At 47.8% G+C, this 24,178-nt stretch overlaps 1 protein-coding gene across 3 annotated transcripts in view; it reads left to right on the forward strand.

Moving 5' to 3' along the window:
* The window catches only part of LOC125337154 (glutamate receptor ionotropic, kainate 1), a 108,586-nt gene that overhangs the window by 36,781 nt on the left and 47,627 nt on the right, over nucleotides 1-24,178 (forward strand). For all 3 annotated transcript variants that reach the window (XM_048326513.1, XM_048326531.1, XM_048326522.1), the window contains exons 2-4: nucleotides 17,731-17,898; nucleotides 20,508-20,765; nucleotides 23,514-23,695. In XM_048326513.1, the coding sequence (XP_048182470.1) occupies nucleotides 17,731-17,898; nucleotides 20,508-20,765; nucleotides 23,514-23,695 (608 nt within the window). The remainder of the gene's footprint in view (nucleotides 1-17,730; nucleotides 17,899-20,507; nucleotides 20,766-23,513; nucleotides 23,696-24,178) is intronic.

Consider the following 24,178-nt stretch of genomic DNA (forward strand, 5'->3'; position numbering starts at 1 on the left):
GTTTCTCTGTTCTGTCCATGAGCTCCACACACACTTTCTGATAATAGGATTGGTTTTAGACCAGTGCAGCACAGTCCCTTTTATCTGTTCCTTGCTGCCTTGGTATTTAGTTTTTCAGCCTCTCCTTTCCCAATTCTTTCCCAGTTCAGCACAGTTTACCTTTCAGTCCTTGATGAATTCCTGAGGGCTCTAACAGGTGGGGCTCCTGATGCAGGCAAGCAGCATCGAGATGATGGCAGCAACAAAACCCATCCGGTGCTCAGCAGCCAAGTTAGTCCAGGAAATCCAAACAACAAGAGAGCAAAGGCCAGGGAGCAGAAATAAACCTGTCCCACCTCTCCCCCTGAACCTTCAGACTGGAGCTGAAACCCCTCTTGGGGCTGATGTGCTGCAGCTGAAGGTGGAAAGGCCAGGTGAGGCTGGTGAGGGTAATTCCAGCCTAGTCCCAGTCTGAGGGCTCTGGTAAAAATACCCAAAAATGGTTTGTGTGGGGCACACTATCAAGGTTCAAATACTTTACAAAACATTCCCTCTCCTTTTTGGATGGAATTCCTACTTTTTAAACACATTTTTCTACTGATGGAAGTTTCAGTAGTACCAAATGGAGGATATGGTGAAAAATGTTAACAGAGTTCCACTCCACATATTTCAGTTTGAATGCATCCACTAAATCCTGCCCTGTGATAGCTTTTCCTGGGAAATCCACGGTATATTTATGGTGTGTGCCATTTTGTGGATACATATGTTGCAGTATCTTTATCAGCTCTGTGGTGTTTGCGTTAAATTTCACTGGAGCTACCAGCACCTCTGGGAAAATAAAGGGTCACCCAATTAAAAAAAGACAGGGGCAAGTTTCAGATGGGGAGCTCAGCAGGTATGGATACAAATATTACTGCTAGCAAGAATTTTTCTCGCTTCTTTCCAGTCCCGTGGGATACTTTTCTCTCTCACAGAAGTTTTCAGCAGAGTTCTATAAGCCATGAACACCTGCGACTGTGCAGAGCTTTGTTTATGGCACAGTAGAAAAATATTTTGACAATGGATGTTTTAGGATTTTAGCCAATCACCCCCAAGGGGGGGCTGATCCTCTGTCCAATTAGACTATGAAGAAAAAAGTCTATAAAGGAGTTTGTAAAATAATTAAATAAATCAATCTTGCTGCACAATTCCTGCCTGCTGGATGTTCTCTCCTCCCTACCACTGCGGGATACCCTAATAAGCAGGAGATAAAAATCTTGTTTTTCTGAGTGGATTAGCCCAGGAAGCTGGGCCCTGGCTGCTATGATTGGGTCAGAAAAGGGGATCTGTCAGAAAATACAGAGTGATTTTGCCCAGAGAACCTTTTCTACACCTGAGTGAAAGCTGCAGCACTCAGCGCAGGGAGTATCTCAGCTCCTCAGGGTTTATTAGGCAGCATCCTCCTGCTGCCTTAGTGTCTCACTGGCTGCATATTTACTCACCTGGCTGGATAAGGATTGCATCACTTGCATTTGCAAAACGCTCCTTTTATTTTTCTCCAGGAGAGTTAACAGCCCTGACAAGACTTTCCAGCTTTGCCTGGCTTCATAGTGGGGAAAAGCCCACCTCAGCATTTCCTGCCTCCTTTGCATTTTCAACAGCACTGCTGGGGAGGGGGTGCATGAAAACCTCCATCAGACTGGGGTGTGAATCTGAGTAACTCACAATATTTAGATGTAAGCAGTCCCAAGGCTATGGAGAAGAGTGGAAATTAAGCCTTATAAAACCCCTGATGTTTTGCTCCTTTAACATAATACCTTTTATTTTGGTTGTTGTGTTCCTTTTATTTTTTACTTAATGGGGGCCCTATTTACTTTTTGTAAGTCTACTACTTTAAGATAAAGTTATATAATATAGCCCATGCTTCATAAATCCAAATGCTGGAACATGAAAATAGTTTTTAGAACAACATGAAGGAAGATCTGTCTTTTTTATGCGTACCAAAGGCACCACAGCGACGTTTTTAGGTGATGCACCATAAGTTTGCCTGTGCAGCAGACTCCAGGGAAATGATGATAACAATAAAGCACGTATTTAAAGAAAGATTTTTAAGATTTTTAAAACTGTGTTGCGAAAAAGATAGAGAGTAATTGTATAATTAATGCTTCACTTTGGGTTTTGGGTGGGGCTCTTTCCAGAGGACTTCAACTCAGGCTCGTATGGGAGCGATTTGCCAGAGACAGATTATTCTGGGAACATTTTATAGCACAGAACCATCTTTTTGTGGGATAATCAGGCAGGCAGAGATCTACACAGAGAAAACTGCCCTTGCCCCTGGTTGCTGGAAATTGTCCCTGTAATTACTTGCAGGCACAGAGGCTGAGCCTGAAAACTGGGGCCTTAATGCCTTGAATAATTTCTTGCAAATGGGATTGGGTAGTTTGCAAGTCGTAAAGGCATCCTAAAATCCGAGCCATTTCCTATATCCACGTGGACATTGGTCAGGATGGGCGAGCTTGGGGTGTAAAAGAGGGTTCAGCAGTAAAGAGGCAAAAGGGCTTTTTGCTGTTTGCATCAGCACTGGGCACCCACGGCACTGAGCTGTGGCAGTACCGGTGACATCAGTGAGCATTGCTGGAGTCTGAACATTCCCTGGGGAGCCCGCGGAGCTTCCCCGGCACTCCTGGCAGCCCTAAATGGGGCGTTCCACACCCTCAGGGCAGGGGATTCACTAGCAGGCTGCACTCGACACTCTTGGAGGTCTTTTCTTATGGATTCGGTGGGAAACGTAAATTCCCTTCCAACCCAAACCACTCTGGGAGTCTATGAATAGGAAAATGAAAAGGAAGAGGGAAAAAGAGAAAGAGAAGGTGTCCCTGCCCGTGGCAGGGGATTGGATGAGCTTTAAGGTCCTTCCCACCCAGACCGTTCCATGATTCCATGGAGTGTGCATTATTTCAGCCAGAACCCCCCTTCCCAAACCGTGGGGCTCTGTCCCAGAAAAGGTCCCCGGCTGTTCATGGGATCACTGAGGCTGGAGGGGACTCAGGAGCTCAGGATAATTCTGACTGTCACTTTGCAGCAGGTTGGAGCTTCAGTGTGATCCTCAGGATCAGGTTTTCACCAAAACCTGTTCTATTTTTATGAACCTCTTCTGTTGGGTGCTGTAATCACCTCCCCATGGAGCAGAGCTCGTCCCTCTGCCTGTCTTTCCACCTCCCAGTGGAGCTCCTCAGTGACTTCCAGTGCTCAAAAAGGAACAGAAAGCAGAGCATGCAGTGCTGTGCAGGGCAGGGGCCGCAGCAGGGCTGGGCTGGGTCCCAGCCTCGGCAGCACAGGGCACACTTTGCACAAGGGGCGCTTTGCTGGCTGAGGAAATCTGCGATTAATCACCACCAAGCCTCAATAATGCAAAGGAGGCACTTCCATAACAGAAGTCCCCACATGAAAAAAAACTCTGTTTCTTTAGAAAAGAATAAACCTTTAAGCAATTTAATCTTTAAAACCCCATTGCTGCTTGCAGATGATTTAGATATAAGGAACATCTCCAGCACATGCATGATTCAAATACGCTTTTCAAATAAAGTCCTTTGATGAAATAAGGGAATTAAACATGAAACCCAACATCTCCCAATTGCCAAAGAGTCCTTGGTGTGATGGCTGGTCAGCTGAGCAGCAGAGAGCTGACAGCTCCATCACTCAATTCATTATCCAAATGTCGCAGAACACGAGATGGTTTTATTAAAGCAGCGATGTCTAAGAGTTGTAAAGAAAACCTGCAGAAAATGTTCCCTAAAAGCAAAAAAGAAAACACCAGAAATGTGTTTGGCACTCTGGATGGAGCCATACAGCCTCCAGCTGAGCTGCGCTGCTTTTCATCCTAGTGCCACAATATAATTTCATGTGCTAAGGAAAAAACCAGTCTCACTGCTAGAACATCAAAGCAAGCCCAAACAATGCTGTGTTTTAAATAAAAGGACAAACCATTGGTTCCCCCATGTTCTTTTCCTCCTTGCCGGAAGGCTACATCAGCAATATTCCAAAGGTGTGAAATGCGGAAAACAATTTTTATTTTCTCTTCTGCAAATTCCACTGGTTTTCGGATGCTTCTCACCTCTCCATTTGCAGTGAGACAAAAAAGAGGGAGAAAATGAATTAATTTATGTTTGCACTGCTATTGTACAGCCCTCCTGATTTTTAATGTTTAGTTTGACGAATGTCACGGGGAAGGTTGCGTAAAGGTCATGTCACAATTTCCCAAGTTCATCTGGGTTTAGGCAGGGCATGTGGCAACATTCCTTCACGGGCAGGAGCAGCATGAAATTCATTTTTACATCCTGGTGTAAAAAATGCACAACAACCTTCAGACTAAAAATATTTGTGGAAATTACATGGGGCTTTCAGAGAGACAGATTCATTTCTTTCTTTCTTTATTTCTATATTTAGATTTCCAAAATAATGCCTTGGACAAGGAAGCTGTCCATCAGGTCATTTTCACCAGCCATTTTACAAATCACACCTTGTGATTTACCCTTTCCACTGATGTTCCAGGGAGCTGGGGATTCTCGACAGCGTTCCTGGGCACCTTTTCCCAAAAGCTTGTCCAGCAGTGTTTGCTGCCTCCGAGTCCTGTGCCAATTCCTGCACTAATGAGAAGCTGCATTTGCTTTTAGCAGCTCGGCTGGTTTGCTTTTCTGCTGGTTTTTCCCCCCAGACTTGTCCAATCCGTGCCATCTGGGCTCCTTCGCTGTTCAGAAGGGGCCTCGTTGCCACAAAAGGAGGTTTTAGAGATCTCCACCCCTTTGAAAAGATCCCAGTCATGCTCCAGGAGATCACCAGAAAACACCTGCACAAATAAACACTTGATTGAGGCACCAGGAGTTTGTCAGTCAGAAACTTTTTGATGATCTTTTTAATTTTCTCCTGCTCTTCATTTCTTGCCAGTTCTCACACATTGATCGAAATGTGTTAAGGACCAGCAGCAATTTCTTATATTAATAAGCTAACTCCACTCCCTGCTGCAGCTTTATTGAACAAAAATGAGTTCTAAATGCCTAATAATGTCTTTTTACTGCCTTGTCTAGAATTCAAACCTTCAGTCCACCTCTGCTCCCACTTTTGGGGAAGGAATTTTCCCTGACATCCAGCCTATCCCTCTGCAGGGCCCTCCTGCTCTCCAGCAGATCCACACTCCCACCCAGCTGGTGTCATCTGTGAATTACAGGGTGCCCTCACTTCCCTTCTCTGGAACAATGTAGTATTTCAGTGATGGCATTTGCTACAGTGGATATGAAGGCAAAGGTTTGTCTCAGGAAATACTCCATACTTTGTGCAAGACAGATGTAATAATCATCAGGGAGCAGAGGAGAATCAGAATGAACTGTTACGAGATACCCACACAGAGAGAGGTGTGAGATTTCACACTCCCATGTTCTAACTCTTTTTACTTAAAAAAGCTTAGCGTTTGTTCTCCTCTCAAGCCCATTTAGCTGGTTTCTATTTAATGGTCCCTTAAATCCCAGGTGGTTTTCTGTACAGGTTTCTCTGAGCAAGAGGCTTTTGATGCTGCACAGAGCTCAAGGTGGCTCCCTTCCGCTCAGGAAAAAGAGTGTTTCCAGAATGTTCCTGGGCTAGGAGGGAGTGCTAATCTCCTCTGTGGGGGCTGGGTTTGTAAGAAAAAGGGTTCTAGGGAGGTTTGGAGTCCCCATCCCTGGAGGTGTCCCAGGAAGGCCTGGACGTGGCACTCGGGGCTCTGGGCTGGGGACAAGGTGGGCATCGGGCACAGCTGGGACTCAGTGATCCTGGAGGGGTTTTCCAGCCTCAGTGATCCTGGGATTCTCTGATAATGAAATTAGCACTGCTTCAGCAGCCCTCAGCCTTTTCCAAGCCAGCTGGAACTGCGCTGTAGGAAACAAGGCATTCCCTCTGTTAGTGACCTTCACCTGCTGTCCCTGGTCCCCACCTGCCCCTGGATTTCCCCGGCATTCCTGCTGAGGGCCAGAGCAGGAGTGCTGGGGCCAGCCCAAAGGCCAGGGAGGTTCATGGAAAACCTTTCTACAGCAGATCAAACCACACCTGCAGCCCCAGACAGCTCCAGGGAGAGCTGTGCACTCCCCTCCCACGGCATTCTGGCCAGGGATGGGGCCCTGGGGGCTGCAGGGACCTGCGGGGTGGGTTTGTCATGGGATGTGACAGCCCAGGGCCCTGGCAGCTGCGGCCTCACACCAAGCTTGGGCTGCCACCAAATTTGGTGGTGACACTTCTGAATCCACACATTTCTTCAATCAGCAGCTCATGGAGGAGCGCTGAGAGACAGAGAAGTGGAGAGCTGGAAAGCTTCTTGAGAGGTTGGATGGCCAGTTCTTCCTAATTCTCATGGGAGCCAGATATCCAAAACCTGTTGCCATGGTGGCTTTAAAAATTGAAGATGTTATGATTAAATAAATAAAAACATCAAGTACCAGGATTGGGCGATTTTGTTCAGGCATCTGATTTTACAGCAGGTTCTGGTTGCTCCGGGAAGTGGTTGGACAATTGTACAGAGATGTAAAAGTGTGGCAGGAGCCCACAGCCGAGATCCTGCGGGAGACAAATGCAATGTAGGCAGCGGATGATCCTCAGCTGAGCACAAGCTGCGGGGTAAAACATAAGCTTCAATCAACTCTTGCAAATCATTTGAGCCCGGTGCCGTAAGTGCCTTAAATTAAATCCCCCTCAAGAGCAGCCAATGGCCATCATTAGACATATGTCACGTCGGGAGCCACAATCACCCAAAGAGCCGTGTACACAGCATTCCATTTACATAGGGAATGTATGGCCCTGGGTAATTTGACCATTTTTCCGTGTTCTGTGTCTCAGAAAACATGGAGTGAGAGCAAGGCTGGTGCTGGCACTGAGAGCACAGAATTCTCTCTGTGCTGTGATACACAAGTGTGCCACGAGCTGCCCTGCCCCACAGGAGCGTCCCCCTCTTGTCTGAGCTCCTGGCCAGAGTTTATTGCTGCTCCAGGATCTCAGGAAGTTTTGGGGCAGGCAGGAGCATCGGAGGATCTACAGTGATCTCTCAGCATGAACAAGCAGCTGGATTTCATGCCCTTACCCCAAAAGTGAGCCCAGCCAGTTGTGCCTGACTGTGGCCCAGCTTTCAGGGTGGATTTGAGTTGCTGGCAGCCTGGTGAGGAGCAGCACTGCTGGATTTGGGGTTTAAAACTGGACCTGGTTGTTAAAAAACAAACAAACACTTCTTACGTGTTAGGGAAAATAATAACCAGAGACGACTCTGTGTTCCCTGTGCTTCCTGCTCAGCTCTGGATTTACTGGAGCCCATGTGATGATGCTAAAAATGTGCGTGTGGGATTGATTTTCAGGGCAAGATTGGCCTCGGTGCCACTTTGAACAGACTTAAAATCCAGTTCCCCGAAAGTATAAACCTGTTGAAATGTGGAATCACAGGATCCTGGAATACCCTGAGTGGGAAATCTGACACACACACAGAGGAAAACTGAGCAAGGAAAAACATCAAGTGTCTCCTTCAGCTGAATTTTTGATTTTCTTTTGAAATTTAAGTTGTTCAGTCAGGAGATTGGTGGTAACACATTGGCCATCATTTCTTTCATCAATTATGGAAATGCTTAATTGAATTGAAGCCATCTTTACGCACTGGACTAATTACAGTTGCCTCTTCATGGCAAAGTTATTTCATGGGCTTCTGATGGAAATTTCTTTCTTACAATGAAGCTATGAGGCTAAAAATACTAAAGCTAAATCCAGTTTTTCAGATAATTGTCTTTTTCTTTATTTAATTTTTGAATTAATTGTTTAAATACAGTTTTAACCCCTGGGTAAAATTATCCAGGAGCAAATTTTCCTGCCATTTTTTCCCAAAGTACATCTCTAACTTCCCTATCAATAAGTGCAATAATTACAACTAAGAATACCTTGAACACAATAAATGTAATAACTGTAATTACCATCCTTAATTAGCGTCAATACTTCCTGATGAAGCTGCTCCCAGTGAAGCTGTTGCAGTGGAATGTCTCAATCTGAGTGTGATTCCTCATGAAGGACATTGCTGTGCACACACAAGGTGCAAATGTCAAACATTTCGTGGTTGGGATTCATCTGCATATAACATTGCTGCCTCAGGCATCCCCAAATTTGCCTGCACACCATGAAAGTGTCTCTGCTAAAAGATCCCCCTTTTTACAGCTCTCCTGAGTGTTTTGAGCAGGAGCCTCTCAAGGCCGTGGCACAGGGTGCCCAGAGCAGCTGCGGCTGCCCCTGGATCCCTGGCAGTGCCCAAGGCCAGGCTGGACATTGGGGCTTGGAGCAGCCTGGGACAGTGGAAGGTGTCCCTGCCCATGGCAGGGGGTGGGATGGGATGAACTGGGTCCCTGCAACCCAAACCAGTCTGGGATTCTCTAAGTTCTTTTTGAGGGAAGCACTACAAGAAGGAAGTGTTCCCAGAGTTGTTTGGGTTCCCACTCCATATTTCTCTTGGAGGTGTATAATTTAGCACTTGATGGAAAGTTGTCATCAGGTGCAGCCATGTTTTGTTTACACTTGGTGCTTTAATATTTGCAAATGTAGACAGTGAATAAGGCATTTTTCAGACTCAAATGGCCCTCGGTAGACTGAGGAATAGAAATGTTCCAGATTGATAATTACCAAGAAAGCTTTAAACTGCAGGCACCTCCAGTAAGTGTCTTTTCAAGATCATTACTATGAGGAAATGTGGCAGCTCAAAGCACAGGTGCTGATTAAACATTACTCGTAAGAGTGGATCTGTGGCAAAATCTGCACCCCCCGCCCTTAAGAGCATCATCTCAGATGAGCTCCTCAGATATTACACTTCCCAGGACTGAAAATGTACCTTGGTTTTCTTAAAGCCAGCTGCTGCTGAGGCTGCAAGATAAATAATGCCCTGCTTAGGAAAATGGCAGCCCATTTTCTCTGTGCTCCTTCCTGATACCTGAGGATTTAAGGATGAAACTGCATGAATGCCAGTTAAAGGGAGGCAGAACAATGCAGCAGCATGGGACAATATGCTGCTGCAAGGTTCAAAGGAAATCCTGAGCAAAACCTGCAAGTTTCCCCATGCCCCCCAAACTATGGAGTGCCCCACCCCAAATATGTGTCTGGACCTTCAGGACAACCAAACCCACGGATCCAGTGGGAAACCTGGTAACATTTGGGTTTATATCCTCCCTCTGTGCCAAGAGAAGCTAAAGGGGGGGATTTATTTCTTATACTGAAAATCAATCAAATCACTTATGTCTCTTTGCAGTTTTTAAACTTCAGGTTTATCCCTCCTTAATGCCAGGCCTGGCATGATCTGGGGAGAAGGAAGGGTGGGGACAATCAGAGGCAAAGTCCTCTCCAGTTTAGCTGAATGATTTTACGCCTTTTCTCCAGTGTGAGAGGAGGAACTCCAGCCTCAGAGAAATCTGCCATCATCAATTGTTGCATTTGGGATGGAAGGCAAAGCCAAAATTCCCCATGGCCTCGTGCAGAAGGTGTGACAACAGGGGCTGCTGTTGTTTGGGATCCTTAATGTTTTAACTCTCGATCAGGACACGATTTTTTGCACAGTTCAAGGTGCAAAGTGTGCCCAGCAGTCTCCAAATGGGGGACCTGCTGCAGCTCTGGAGCTTCCAGGCATCCCCGTGTCCATCATTCCTGGCTGGACAGGCACCTCTGCCTTCAGGGCACCTGCAGCTGCTGCAATTGCAAAGAGAACAGCCCAAGACTAAAGTCAGAGCTTGAAACGTCCCCCTGCCAACCTCAACCTCTGTCCAGCACCTCCTCGCTGGAAGGGATGTACTTTGGGACAGTCTGTGATCTGATTTTATCCATGCTTTTTCAGGATAAACTCGGATTTCTTCAGCTTTAATAAAGACCTTATGTTCCTAAGCATCTTAGAGATAATAGTGCTTAATGGGCACTCAAGAAAAGACAGACTGTGTCATTTTTAAAGATATAACCCTGACATTTATGCACAAAAACGCTGTTTGCTAAATAGCGCTCATTTCAAAGCATTGTCTTGGATTTTGAAATGTCTTTCTATTCCTGGCTAACAGCTGGAGAAAAATGGCTCATCCTGAAGCAGTTCCATTGCAAATGAAACTCACAACTGCTCTGCAGTGGGGCCATCTTCTCTCCCCTCGGGGCTCCTCTCTGGAGTAACTTTCCAGGGCTCAGTCGAGTGAATGTTTCTGTTTCCAGGGGTCATCTGCTGTCAGAGTGCAGAAAACCCTGCATGTATTGCTGCTATCTGTGAGTGTCACCTCTTGCAGCAAAGCACAGTGCAAAGCACTTTTCGCACAGATATCCTCCTGGTTAAACCGGGTGCCTGTGTAAAATCAGGCGGCAAAACCCTTCAGAGTTCTATTGTCCTTGCTGTTGTTTTAGATGGGGGCTCTAAAGCTTCGTTTGGTTTGAGCTTTCCTCAAGCGTAAGGTACAATCTGCCAAAAATTCTCACTATATTTGTAAGCAATTGAATGCATTTGATAAATGGACTCAGATAAAAGCAGTAAATAAAAATTCCACCAATGCCTGCAGCTCAGTGCCATCAGTCTGTCAGTCTTCATCCCACCTGCTTGCTGTCCACTCTCCTCCTCTGCTTTTTATTTCTGTCAAATTCTTTTCCCCTTCCTTTACTCCTCAATATAAGCACTGATTTTTTTCCTGATTGTCCCTTCCCCTCTGCTTTCCCGTTGCCTCTCCATTTCCAGCAGCACCCTGTAGCCCTGCCCATGATCAGCAATTAACATGTCAGGATGTCTGGGAAATCCTCTGACTCAGACACTGAGGGAAAGCAGATCTGTGAAGCAGGGCTCTGAAAGATTTAAAAGGACTCGGGAAAGTAAGTTTCTTTGCCAGTGGGACTATTTAAGTTGTTACAGCATGGTGGGAGGAATGCTCAGCCGTGAGGGAATTTGATCAAACCCTGCTGGAATCGGGAGAAGTGTTTGGAACAGCCCACAAGCCATGACATAGTGCAGGCAAAAGGAAATATAAAAAACAAAGGAGCAAGGACACAGTTTTAAAACTTTTACCAAATTGAGAGCTTGCACCTCGAAAACGACACTTTAGTTCCTGCCTGGCGTTGCAAGAGATACCTAAATCAGGTCAACCAGATTTTTTTCCTGTTAGTAAAAAGGAAAAAGGTCATCAGTTAGAAATTCTGTAACATGAATCATGCCAATTGTGCCTTTGGGAAATATCTCCACTCACAAGCTGAAGTGAAATAATTCCCATTGGAAAAGGCAGATCCTTGTATCTTAATAAGCTCAACTTCTTCTACCTATACATACACACAAGTATTTTTATCCCTCTGCTTTCCAAAGGATCAAATCAGGGCTGAATGCACCTTTCTGGAGTGCAGATGATTATAAAAAGCTGCCCTGGCTCTCACAGGGGCTGTTTTGGGTGGAGAAATGCTGTACCATTTTTACTGAGCCCTTTTTTTCTGTCCTCTGTGCTGGGTGACGGGTTCAGACCCCTCGTGAGGGGTTGCAGCTCTCGGGCAGCCGCAGAGCCCGCATGTGTCTGAGGCCAAAGTGGGATTTGTAGCAGTTTCATCACTGGTTGTTAAGCACCAGCCATGCTGCATGAAAAGGGCAGAAAGGCCGAGTCCTCCTGAGAGTTCAGCAAAAAATCAAGCAAATTTTGAGCAGCCTTGTTACAGCTGGGAGCAAAACCTTCACAAAAGCAGCTGGAGTAAAACCAGATCTGGAACACGGAGCTGGATGTTGGATAGGCAGCTGGGAACAGAGGAGATACCCAGCTTGTCAAATAGGCAGTGACCTTGCTATAAACAAGCCTAGTCTTCTTTAAAAAATCCCATTTGCTGAGTTTGACACTTGGGGCTCATCCCCTCCCTTGGTCAGGGTTTGAGTCCTGAGCCTGTCCCAGGTTTCAGCTCCTCACAGCCACAGAAAGGAGAATTAAACCATCAACCCTGAGTCAGAGGTGATTGAGAATTAAACCACCACCCCAACCCCAGAGCCAGCCCTGCATTTATTACATTTAAAAAATTATTCTGTTTGGCTGAACATTTCTTAAAGTCTTGCAAAGCTTTTGGTCTACAGAGACAGGGAGCAAATAGCTGCAGACATGGAGTGAGGGAGGCAGAAATCCAGGCGGGTTCCAGAGCGGGGTATTCGCCTTTCCGTGCTCAGCGTCTTTTCTTCGAGATTCTGATGGCTGAGAACAAGGAGGGGAAAGGGCAGGAAGGGCAAGGGCAGGGGCTGGGAGTTGTGTTTGAGTGCAGCCTAAAAGCAGGAGTGCACAGGTGGGTGCTGAGTCACAGAGGGGGAGTGATCCCGGAGCTGGCAGAGCCAGGGCATGGCAACGACATCTGGCAGGATGGAGCACCGAGGCGGAGAGCTGGGGGCAGGCTGGCCAGGACCCAGGCTGGCCAAGGCAGGCATGATGGATGCCAAGGTAGGGCCAGGGGCTTGGAGAGGGCGGGAAGAGGCTGGAACAGAGCACGACACATGGAAGGCTTCCAAAGCAGCTTTTGAACAGATTGGAGAGGGAATGGCGGTGGGAACGTGGCTCCCAGCTCCACTGTGTGTAAAATGAGGATGATAATAGCTCCTCACTCCGAGGGCTGCTGCAGGCTCAGCCCACCCGTGCACGGAATGCTGATGGGCTCAGGGTGGGTTCTGCCAGCCAAACACGGCCCCAGTTCCATGAGAACCTCGGGGAGCAAACCCGCTGCAGGATGGGCAAATGCGAATTGCACTTGCTGCTTGTGACAGGAGTGGGGCTGTTCCCCGTTCTTCCTGAGAAACTCTTAATGCACATCCACATCACAGAGCCGTGTATGGGTCTGTCTAAATGAGAGGCAACAGCCAACTTCTGGATAAGCTTTCACTGCCAGAGAGGTAATTTTTCAAAGGAAGATGCTGCTAAACTGTGAGCAGTAACTTCTTTAATTCTCCTCTGGGGAGATGAGTGTGCTGAGTGCACAGGCACTGGCTCCCAGCTGGACATCACGTGGCACAGGAGAATCTGTCCTTTGCTAAGAGATAAGGATAGGAAAACTTGCTTGGAGGGGGTTCCCAGCAGTAGGTGCTTTCGGTCCGAGTGGGACTCTGTCAGACGGAATTACCTGGAGGAAATAATCTTCCTCAGCACTCTTTTGCTGCGCCCTGCTCCTTTTTGAGCCTTCAGCCCCACTGAGGGTGTGTGCTCCAGGCCCTCATGGGATCCATACCCCTCTCAAAGAGCCCAAGGGCAAACCGTGTGTCAGTTTGGCTTTATGAACCCCCTACATTAACCTGGCACCACCACCAGCTTCTCTTCGGGGAATGCAGCAGCACAGAGCTCACCATCATCAGGATTTTAGCTCTCCTTTCCCTTCAGTGACTGACAGGTGGCTTTTAATGAGCTCTCGTGGACCTCCCAGGGTTCACCGTGGAAAGGAGGCGAGGCTTCTCCGAGCAGGAATCCCTGCAGGAAATGGATGTTCAGATGTTTCTGGAAGCCCTGCTAGCACATCCCCTGCCTGTCGTGGCCCTGGGCTGCCTTTGGGACCTGTCGGTGGCTCCCAGCTCAAGGATGGAGCAGCATCCCACAGTCCCTGTGCTTCCACATCCCTTCTTCCATGTGTTATCCCGTGTCCCAGCAGCTCCCCAGCTGCACAGCTGACTCTCAGCCTGGGAAAATTCCTCCTTTGAGCCAGCACAGGAAATCTGGGCATCAGCCATGTAGAAACAGGGGTTTATCCTCAGCTAGAAAGAGTCATAAACTGTAATATCCCCCTCTGGGAATGGATTCAGCCCTGACCTTTACTGAAACTCCCTCAGTCCCTGCTGACCCCTTGCAATGGAAATATTTGCTTGCCTGGGAGGGCTGGAGGAGCTTTTCCAGGTGTGCCTGCTGAAGTGTGCTCTGTAGTTGTGACATTTTCCTTGCTGTGGGGCGTGTTTGTGCTCAGAGAGTGAATGGAGCTGATGCTTTGCCCCGTGTGCCACTTTGACTCACTCACGTGGCGCAGCCCCCTTTGGCAGAGCAGCTGCACCCAGGCTGTCGTTCCCTCTTACCTTCCATGGCTGGATTCCAAGGAGGGGCAGATAAGGGTTTTCTCCTTCATCCTTGAAGAAATCACGTTGCAAATGAAGTGCTGCAAGTGAGAAGTCACGTCTGCCACTGACCAGGACTCAGCAGCCTTCAGTTTGCTGTGGAGGATTCACTCTCCGACTGAGGGAGGAGGGAACTGAAAGAGAGGACTCAAAAATTTACGTTTTTTCTCACCTAAGTGCTACCAGCAGCCCAACATGAAAGCCAGTGCTTGTTTTTATGCTCAGCAGTAACAGCTTCATTCCTGGAACATATTTATATCTTGAGTTAACACTGATTTCTCCTCCCTCCCTCCCTCCCTCCCTCCCTCCCTCCCTCCCTCCCTCCCTCCCTCCCTTCTTTCCTTCCTCCCTTCTTCCCTCCCTCCCTCCTTCCTTCCTTCCTTCCTTCCTTCCTTCCTTCCTTCCTTCCTTCCCTTCCTTCCTTCCCTTCCTTCCTTCCCTTCCTTCCTTCCCTTCCTTCCTTCCCTTCCCTTCCTTCCTTCCCTTCCTTCCTTCCTTCCTTCCTTCCTTCCTTCCTTCCCTTCCTTCCTTCCCTTCCTTCCTTCCCTTCCTTCCTTCCCTTCCTTCCTTCCCTTCCTTCCTTCCCTTCCTTCCTTCCCTTCCCTTCCTTCCTTCCCTTCCTTTCCTTCCTTCCTTCCTTCCTTCCTTCCTTCCTTCCTTCCTTCCTTCCTTCCTTCCTTCCTTCCTTCCTTCCTTCCTTCCTTCCTTCCTTCCTCCCTTCCCTTCCTCCCTTCCCTTCCTCCCTTCCTTCTCTTCCTCCCTTCCTTCCCTTCCTTCCCTTCCTTCCCTTCCTTCCTTTCCTTCCTTCCTTCCTTCCTTCCTTCCTTTCCTTCCTTTCCCTCCTTTCCTTCCTTTCCTTCCTTCCTTCCTTTCCTTCCTTTCCTTCCTTCCTTCCTTCCTTCCTTCCTTCCTTCCTTCCTTCCTTCCTTCCTTCCTTCCTTCCTATGTATAATGCTGTGATTAATTTGTTTTTAAAATGCTGTACAGTAATTATTTAAATGAATCATCTGACAAACTGCTTCTTCATCAAACTTGTCACTTACTCTGCCATTTTTCTTTTTACCTGGACCTTACAATAAATTCTGAGCTTGGCTGTCAGTCACCAGCAGAAGGAGGAGAAGAGACTATTTATGGACTTGCTGGATGTCAGTAGGGATGTATGGGTGAAAATGCTGCAGCACAGCTTGTTTGTGATGCAGATTTATCGAGTAATTCAACTCCTTTTTACACAAATAGGCCTGAACAGAAGAATCAAGCTCAAATAGGTGCAGTCCCAGCCTTTTTAATGCAATGTCCCCCAGCTCAGGCACAGTCCATGGCAGAGGGTGGAGTGAGGTAAACTTTAAGGCCCCTTCCAACCCAACCCAGTCTGGGATTCCATCTTTTATCCGAGATATGTCACCAGCAAATCAAGCCTGCAATCACAGTTCCTGTGGGTGCTCTCCTGCTCCGTTCATGTGTGCAAAAGGAACATGGAAGTGTGTTGATAGCGCAGAGTTCTGATAAGTTTGCTCAGAAAACGCATCCACACAAAACTCCCCCTCTTTCCATCACTCCTCCTTTCCCTCACCGCCCTCCTGCTGTCCAGTGAGCTTTTACTCTTTTCCAAAAGGAAAGATCCTGCGGAATTCTGCTAATGAAGTATAAATAGTTCCTGGTTGTACAGCAATTAAAATTAATCTTCATTTAATAGGCAGCTGATTAGAGGGCTGGAAATAGTTCTGGCCCTAGAATGAGGAAGTGCTTGTGTACATCCAGGTATGAAGGTTGCCTCAAGGGCGGTTGGATGAAGTAGTTTTAATTAATAAAAAAAAGCAGAAAGGGACGGAATGCACAGTAATAATTTCTGAGGTGGAGAGGATTTTTTGCCAAGATCAAATGGCCAAATACTCATCCTATTGGAAGTGGGGAGGCATTGTGGACACCCTTATTTCCGGGTTATCTCAGGCTGTCCCTTGTACCTGTGACATCCACCCTCCCTGATGGAGCAATGTTCTGCTGCTTCCAGCAGGGATTAAAGGAAAACTCAGCAGTGGGACTTTCTGGCCCAAGCCCAGGCTGGCACTGCAGCTGACTGAAAAGAATTGTCTTCCTCGGGTGAAATGAGGGAAAGAGAATTGAATTTAACCACTAAACTTGCTGGGATCATCACTGGGATGAGGAATTACAGGACTGGATCTGAAAGGACAGGCTTCAGATTTTTTCCCTCCAGGTGACCTGGAGTTTGCAGCTCTGGAAAATCCTGCTGGCTTTTAGCATTCCACTTGATGTTTTGGTTCCAAATCCTGCAATTAGGCTTTTTTGGGGGGCTGTTTTTGTGTATCACACTCTTTTGTAATCACTGGGATGTTTTCTGAGGGAGGGGGAAGAAATCCCAAAGGTTCTGATACCTGCACATTTTGCATGAGGAATCCATGGAGTGAAGAAGAAAATTGCTGAAGCTGGCAGATTGCTTAAGCCACGTCAAGGCATTGCTCTATGGGCGCTCAAGAGATAAAATAATGCCGTTTATTCCACAGGAGCCAGGGATAACATTACCAGGCTGGGGCTGGCAAACTGCAGGGTTTTCATTGCTGGATTAAGATTCAAACCAGGTTTTAATTCCAGCATGTTCCCATTTCTGATGGTCAGCTAATGACTGCACTGTTCCTACATGGGTGACATCAAAACTGCAGGAATTGCAGCTCATGAGCTGAATGTGTTCAGATGCCCAGGAATTACAAAGAGACGGGCCTCAAATTTCACTTGGGGAAATGGGGAAATATGTAAGTGAGAAATCCAAAGTGTTCTCTAGTGACTTGCACTAAATGAGTAAATTACACTTGCAAAATCAAGCACTGAAGCTGGAGATTGCTGCTTAGAGGAGCTATTTTTTTTAATCAGCTGTGTTTGCTGTGCCTTCCTCAAATCCCAGTGCCCCTGGACAGCAGGAATGTGCTGCTGGCATAATAAGGTCTCTAGAGGCTGGAGGGAGCAGACATCCCAGTGTACTGGGACTGGCTGTGGCCTTGAGACACCTTCCCCATCCCAGGATACACTCCAGGGAAATTCATTATGCTTCCAAAATTCAGGCTGGTTATTTACAGCCCTCTTTTGGAAAGCAAAACTATTCCCCTGCCCCTGAGCAAACTGAGGAATGACCAACAGCCCTGCCCGAGGTTTATGACAAACCAGAGGAAACACGGAGCTCGAGGGGAGGTTCCCAGCCCGTGTGCTCTCAAACTCCTCAGTGGATCTTGTTCTGCCAGGATGTGCAGAAACACTTCAGAACACATCCACACGTCCAAGTTTCATCTCCGAATGTAGATTAGACTGGAGCAGGGGGAACAAGACCCATGCTCATCCCTACTTTCATTAGAAAGGAGCTGGATGGAAGCTTTCAGAGCATTTAAAGTGTTCCTCTGAAAAGGCTCGATAATAAACACGCGTTGGCTTCCCCAGATGTTTGTGGAGCAACATTCATAATACTGAGTTAACCCCAGTGCCACTGCAGATAAAAGCTAATGATCCACTGTGCTCTTGCTGTAGTGCTTTGAAGAGCCATCAGGTTTGCCTTGATGAAGGCTCAGAAGCTATTGCTCATGATTTAGAAGCTATTGCTCATGATTTATTTTCCTCTCTTTATGGGCGGCGATTAAGAGGTGAATAATCCTTCTCATTTATCTCTGTTCCAACAGGAGGGATATTCGAAACTGTGGAAAACGAACCTGTTAATATTGAAGAATTGGCTTTCAAGTTTGCTGTCAGCAACATTAATAGAAACAGAACACTGATGCCTAATACCACATTAACCTATGACATCCAGAGAATTAACCTTTTCGATAGCTTTGAAGCCTCGAGAAGAGGTAATTATCTCACTTACTGTGTCCGTTACATACATGGTTTGTACCCTATACCTTTCCCCAGCCTGATCTCCTTTTGTGCTCTGCTTGTATCATGTGCACCAACAGGAACATAAAATCAATCTTTCCAAGGTGTTTGAACCAAGAACCAAGCTGGGCTTAGACCTGTCATGTGCTTTCTGAATAAACCCCTATGTCCTGTCTGCATGCTAAGAGCCACAGATGGCAGGTGGCAAGTCCAAGGCATTTTTCTTTCCAAAACCTACATTTGCCACCTGGAATTCTGCAGAAAAATGACCACGGACTCACAGGAAGCACAGCGGGACATCACAACCCATAATTAGCGCAGATACCCATTATTGGTAAATTATTTCCACTGCACTTTAAAGACCAGAGGCCAGTAGCCTCCCTGCCCTGAAATGTTAATGCTCAGTGGCCTAGAGACAGAAATAAGTTTCTCTGCTATAAATGACTGTAGGAATTGGAGTGGTCAAGTTTGGAATTTTTTGCCTCTTCTTTTTTTTTCCTGAGAAGGAAAATTACGGCCCAATTTAGCCCCTTCTAATTGGCTTGCAGGCCAAAACTGAGAGGGGCAGAAAGTCACAACTTTCCTTAACCTCCATGTGTTCCTTGGCCTCTAGGAGGCAAGCTTGAAGTTTGATAAAATGTTATAAAGAGCAGCCCAGTTCCTGGAATGGGATTTGCTAGAAGGCTGGAAAATAAAGATGCCTGGCTTTAGAACTCAGGCTGGTGAGCTGTCACCTTTCAAACATCTACACTACCAAATTTTCCTCTGCTACTTCAGTTTCTCAGTAAGAGTGGGGAAAAGGAGAATGCTTTCAAAGAACATCAAAAAGAGCTTTAAACTGCATGTATTGCGTTCTTTTTCAGTTATCAGGTATGTGCTGGAGCTATATGCTATCAAACCTCAAGTGTGGTGGATTTATAATCCATATCATCCAGGCCGATACAGTATTTCAGATTCCCAGTAGAGTGAGAATCTCTTCCATGACTGTTGTGAAAGTGCCTTCTCCACTTAATGTGTAGGAAGTTGTCAATCTACATGCAAGAAACTCACACAGACAGCAGTAATTTCTTCTCATCATAAATTACTGAAGTTATTTATACAATTTGCACGTTAAAACCTTTAGAAAGGCTTGTGAATGAAACCTGGAAAGCCTGTGCGCTTTATGCTGCCTGTAAAACACTCATTTGTAGAACGGAAACAGAAAATAATTGATTTTTGGTCATATTCCATTACAGTCAGAGAGCTAAATACGCATTGAAAGAATCTCAGCTGCTTGTGGAAGTTGGTGTGTTTAATAGTTCACTCAATCAGAGTCATTTCTGATTTCCCAGTAATTTCCCAGCCTCACAAAGAGAGCAGCACTGCAGCTCAGTGCCAGGCTTTGTCCCTGTCGGGAGCCTTGTTAAAAACATTGGCAGTAAATTTTACCAATGGACAGAAATAACTGATATTACTTCATCTCCTGTCTGTCAGCCTGCAAAGACATGGGAGGGAAAGAAAAATGCAAAGACAGCTCCAGGCAGGGTTCTTCGGGCTGAGATATGGGCACAAGGAGAAGGAAACCTTTGCTGATGTATTTGGCTGATTTGGAGGGGTATAAAAATGTCAGTGTGTGTCGGTTCTTTATTTCCCTTTGCTGTTACTGAGGGCTTTAGGCTTTACTGCCTGCTTTGTAAACACAGATTATGGAGAGCAGTGAGTCGTGGTGCCCTTTGCTGCTCGTGTTCCTGCAGCAGCCTGAAATTAGAGCAGCTGACACAGGTAGCAAGGTGCCAGTCCCGGGGGGATCCAGGGACGTATTTCCATTACACTCTGCCATGGAACCTCATTGCTGTGACGTTCCTTTGGCAGCCACAGAGCTCCTAGTACCTCCAGGATAAAGCTGTTCTGAGAAGGGCAGTTCAGGAATCCACGTGGTCTGCAAGGTAATGAGCAGAGAAGGTTTTACATGGAGCAAGCAGGGTCTAGGATATAATGCTGATCAGTAAAGCCATTTGCAGAACCTCAATCCGGCTAGAATCACTGAGGCTGGAAAAGGTCTCTGAGCCCATCGAGGTCAAGCTGTGCCTGATGCCCACCTTGTTCCCAGCCCAGAGCACTGTGTGCCATGTCCAGGCCTTCCTGGGACACCTCCAGGGATGGGGACTCCAGACCTCCCTACGCAGCCCCTGCCAAAGCTTAACAACCTTTTCCATGGGGAAATTCTCGTGACAGGCAACCTGCCCCTCCCCTGGCCCAGCCTGAGGCCGTTCCCTCTCCTCCTGTCCCTGTTCCCTGGGAGCAGACCCAGACTCCCCCCCGGCTGCCCCCTCCTGTCAGGGAGTTGTGCAGAGCCACAAGGTCCCCCCTGAGCCTCCTTTGCTCCGGGCTGAGCCCCTTTCCCAGCTCCCTCAACCTCTCTCTTTACCCTCCAAATCACCTCTAAATGCCTCAGGAACCACTGGCACATCTCTCAGTGGGTCTGAGGCAACGCAGTGCCCCGTTCTCGCTTTGAAATGATGGGGATGGATGGAGGATGAAAGCTCCCAGTGAGCATCCCACAAGTCCCTTGCTGTTGGCAGCTAAGAGCTTCTTGTCCCCTCAGCCTGTGACCAGCTGGCCCTGGGCGTGGCCGCGCTGTTCGGGCCGGCGCACAGCTCGTCGGTCAGCGCCGTGCAGTCCATCTGCAACGCCCTGGAGGTGCCGCACATCCAGACCCGCTGGAAGCACCCCACCGTGGACAACAGGGACGCCTTCTACATCAACCTCTACCCCGACTACGCCGCCATCAGCAGGGCCGTGCTGGACCTCGTGCTCTACTACAACTGGAAAATCGTCACCGTGGTGTACGAGGACAGCACGGGTGAGTGGTGCTGGGCTGCAGGGCCTGTGCTCCTGTCAGAGTACAGACGTGACATCCTGGGGAAGCTCACTCTGCCGTGCCCTCAGCAGTTCTCCTGCGTTGCAGGAGAAAAACCCCTGTCCTGCTGCCACCATGGCTTCTGGAAAGCTGCTCACTTCACCAGACCTTGGGAAGGAGCCCCTGGGGTTTGAATATTCAATCCCATTTTGCTTCCTGGTTGTGGAACCGTAACACAGCTTCAAACTGGTCACAGAATCTCAGAATCCCAGAATCTGGAGATCACCCAGTCCAACCCCCCCACCATGGAGCAGGTGACACAGAACTCTCCAGGTGGGTTTGGGATGTCTCCAGAGAGGGAGACTCCACACATTCCCTGGGCAGCTGTTCCGGGGCTCTGCCCCCTCCATGGACAGAAATCCTTCCTCAGGCTGAGGTGGAACTTGTTGTGCTTCAGTTCATGGCCACTGCTCCTCATCCTGTCACTGGCACCACTGAGCAGAGTCTGGGACCATCCTCTGACAGCCCCTGGGGACATTTGTGTGGATTGAAGGGACATTTGTGTGGATTGAGGGGACATTTGCATGGATTGATGGGATCCCCTCTCAGCCTTCCCTTCTCTGGACTGACCAGGCCCAGCTCCCACAGCCTCTCCTCACAAGAGAGATGCTCCAGACCCCTCATCATCTTTGTGGCCCCTGCTGGACATTGTCCAGTAGCTCCTAGATAAATCTTCTAGACAGAATAGAAACAAGGAGAGGTCTTTTCTGGCCCACCCCATGACCAAATTGGCATTCCAAAACGCCAAATGCTGTGTACCTGCTCAGTTACAAAGATGCCTGATATTGAAAAGATTTCATTTGCAAAGGTATTTGCAAAGTAAATTAATCATCAATCATCTCATTAACTTGGAGTCAGGAAAGTAAACGTGTCAGCTTTGATCAGTATAAATAGTCCTTGGATTTGGGGTTAGAGTGATGCCAGTTAACTCAAGCTCTTTCATTTCTCATCCCTCGTGTTTGACATCGTTACACCACAAGAAATAAAAACACCTTGGCCAGGTTGGACGGGGCTCGGAGCGCCCTGGTCTCATGGGAGGTGTCCCTGCCCAGGGCAGGGTGTGGCACTGGATGGGCTATGGGGGTCAGGCTTTTGCCATGTCCTCTGGAAAAATAGCTGCAGCTCTTTCCAGTGCTGCTCTGGTTTCTCCAGGACACCACACCTGGGCTCCATCTCCACGTCACGCAGTGCAAGGTCCCAGTCTGATGTGACCAAAGGAGATATTTTAAGGCACACAGTAATTTCTGCCCCCTAAAAGGAGAGGGAGGTGGGTGGGCAAACCCTTTGTTTCTTCCGCTTTTCGCCACACTTGCACTCAAGTGCTTTCTGTTGCTAGGAGGAGAAACACCAGTTCTCAATGTGAGGTGTGGATGAGACGAAGGCTTCCCTGAATGCCGGGCTCCTGCTCCCAGATCTCAGTTCTCCCTCTTGGAGCTGCCATCCCGGGGCACTGCAGCCAGGAGTGAGCACTTGGTACACCCGGGCTGCACTTCCCCAGCCAGGTGACACCAGCCCCTTGTCAGTGAGTGCTGGGAGCCCATTCCCATCATAATCAGCTCCAGAGGCTTCCTGTTCCCCAGCTGGCTCCCGGCCAGGCCCGGCTCCCGGCGCGTGCGGCATTTCCAGCTGAATGCTCATAATGTTGAGTATTCTCTATTGATTGTTGATACTTGAAAACCTGCGAGGAACAGCCCCGGCCCTGCAGGCGGGGGCAGAGCAGCTTTTCCCCACGCACCTTGGCAGCACTTGAGTGAAAGCCAACAGCTCTAGACTCAGCAAGGCCTGTGAGCCTCAGAGGGAAGAGGGAGCTTTGTCTTGCCTTAAATGTGCCATTCAACCAGGGGCATTCACACCCCACACAAATATTATCCCAGCAGGGGAGGCAGGAGTTCCTTCATTTTAATAGTTTGTTTGATTTTTGTTCAAGAAGTGCTCCTTGCCTTCGTTCTCTCTCTTTGTGCATATTTTCCAGGCAGCCTCTTTGTCTCAGCAGGAGATCAGGAATATTTTTGTGGGTGAATTGCATTCGTGGGTAATGAGAGGCTGTAATCACACACCTCAAAGGGCTCTTAACTATCTTGCCTAGGTTCTGGAGGCAGTGCAAATTACACAGGAGTGCTGAATTAGCCAGTGGAACTGCACTGTGTTTAAACACTCGGACAAGGCTCTGGCTGAGCTCCACTGACTTCAGCTAAGGCGTGTAAAGCTGTGCCAGCTGAACACAGAGCCTGAGAAATCACCTTCTGTGTTTGAGGACATAGAGCTGGATCTCAAAACATTCTAAAAGATCTCACAGCTGCTGAGAGACATCAGGCAGGAAAGTTAGGAGGAGGTTTCCTCTGTTTTATCTTCTTGCTGTTTGGTATTGGAATAATAATGAGCTGCCAAGGAAGAAGCCTTATGTGCTTTTTGCGTCTCAATTTGAATATACTACAGTATGTTTATATTGCATTTCACCAGTGCAAACATATCCTGTAGTCAACCAGTTAAAAACACCTTTCAAAAATATTTAGATGTGGAAGCCAGTATAAACATGGGAATGAAAAGCTTTAATAATATTAGCTAGGAGGCTGGCAAATACGGAACTAGCAATTATCCCTAGGAAGTGTGGAGTGTGAGAGACCCTGTTTAACTGACAATAGACCCTTGTGGCACGGGATGGTGATTGTATCATTGCCTGTCATTTTTCAGGTCTAATTCGCCTGCAGGAGCTCATCAAAGCCCCTTCCAGATACAACATTAAAATCAAAATCCGCCAGCTGCCCTCTGGGAACAAGGATGCCAGGCCTCTGCTGAAGGAGATGAAGAAGGGCAAGGAGTTCTATGTGATATTCGACTGCTCGCACGAGACGGCGGCAGAAATCCTCAAGCAGGTACCGGGGACGGGGAGGCAGAACTCGATGTGAGTACCCTGAAATCTGCCAGCCTCTCTGCTTTCCACTTGCTGGGAGCACTAAAAGCAAAGGCACTCCCCTGCTGGGCTTGTGAGGACAGGGACAGAAGTCCCAACAAAGGTGCAGCAGCCCAGGGCTGCGCAGAGCCACACTGCCATCCCTGGGGAGCCCCACGTGTGTCCCACAGGAGCAAACAGGCTTTTCCTTCTAGCATTCCAGGTTCTGCCTGACTGGGGACATCACTTCCTGTGCTTCAGCTTGTCCTGGTTTAATCGACAGTGCTCTTATTTCTTTCCCATCAAAAGAAAAAAAGAGGCAGAGTCAGAAGGGAAAACTGTCCTTTAAAACATTGAGAGAGGTTGATGTGCGAGGGTTGGCCCAGCCCGAGTGCGAGATTTGGGCAGCCACAGCAGGCGAGGACAAACAGAGCCTGACAGTAATGGGCTGGGACGTTCCCAGGGG

This window comes from Corvus hawaiiensis, chromosome 2 (assembly GCF_020740725.1).
Source record: "Corvus hawaiiensis isolate bCorHaw1 chromosome 2, bCorHaw1.pri.cur, whole genome shotgun sequence".
Lineage (NCBI taxonomy): Eukaryota > Metazoa > Chordata > Aves > Passeriformes > Corvidae > Corvus > Corvus hawaiiensis.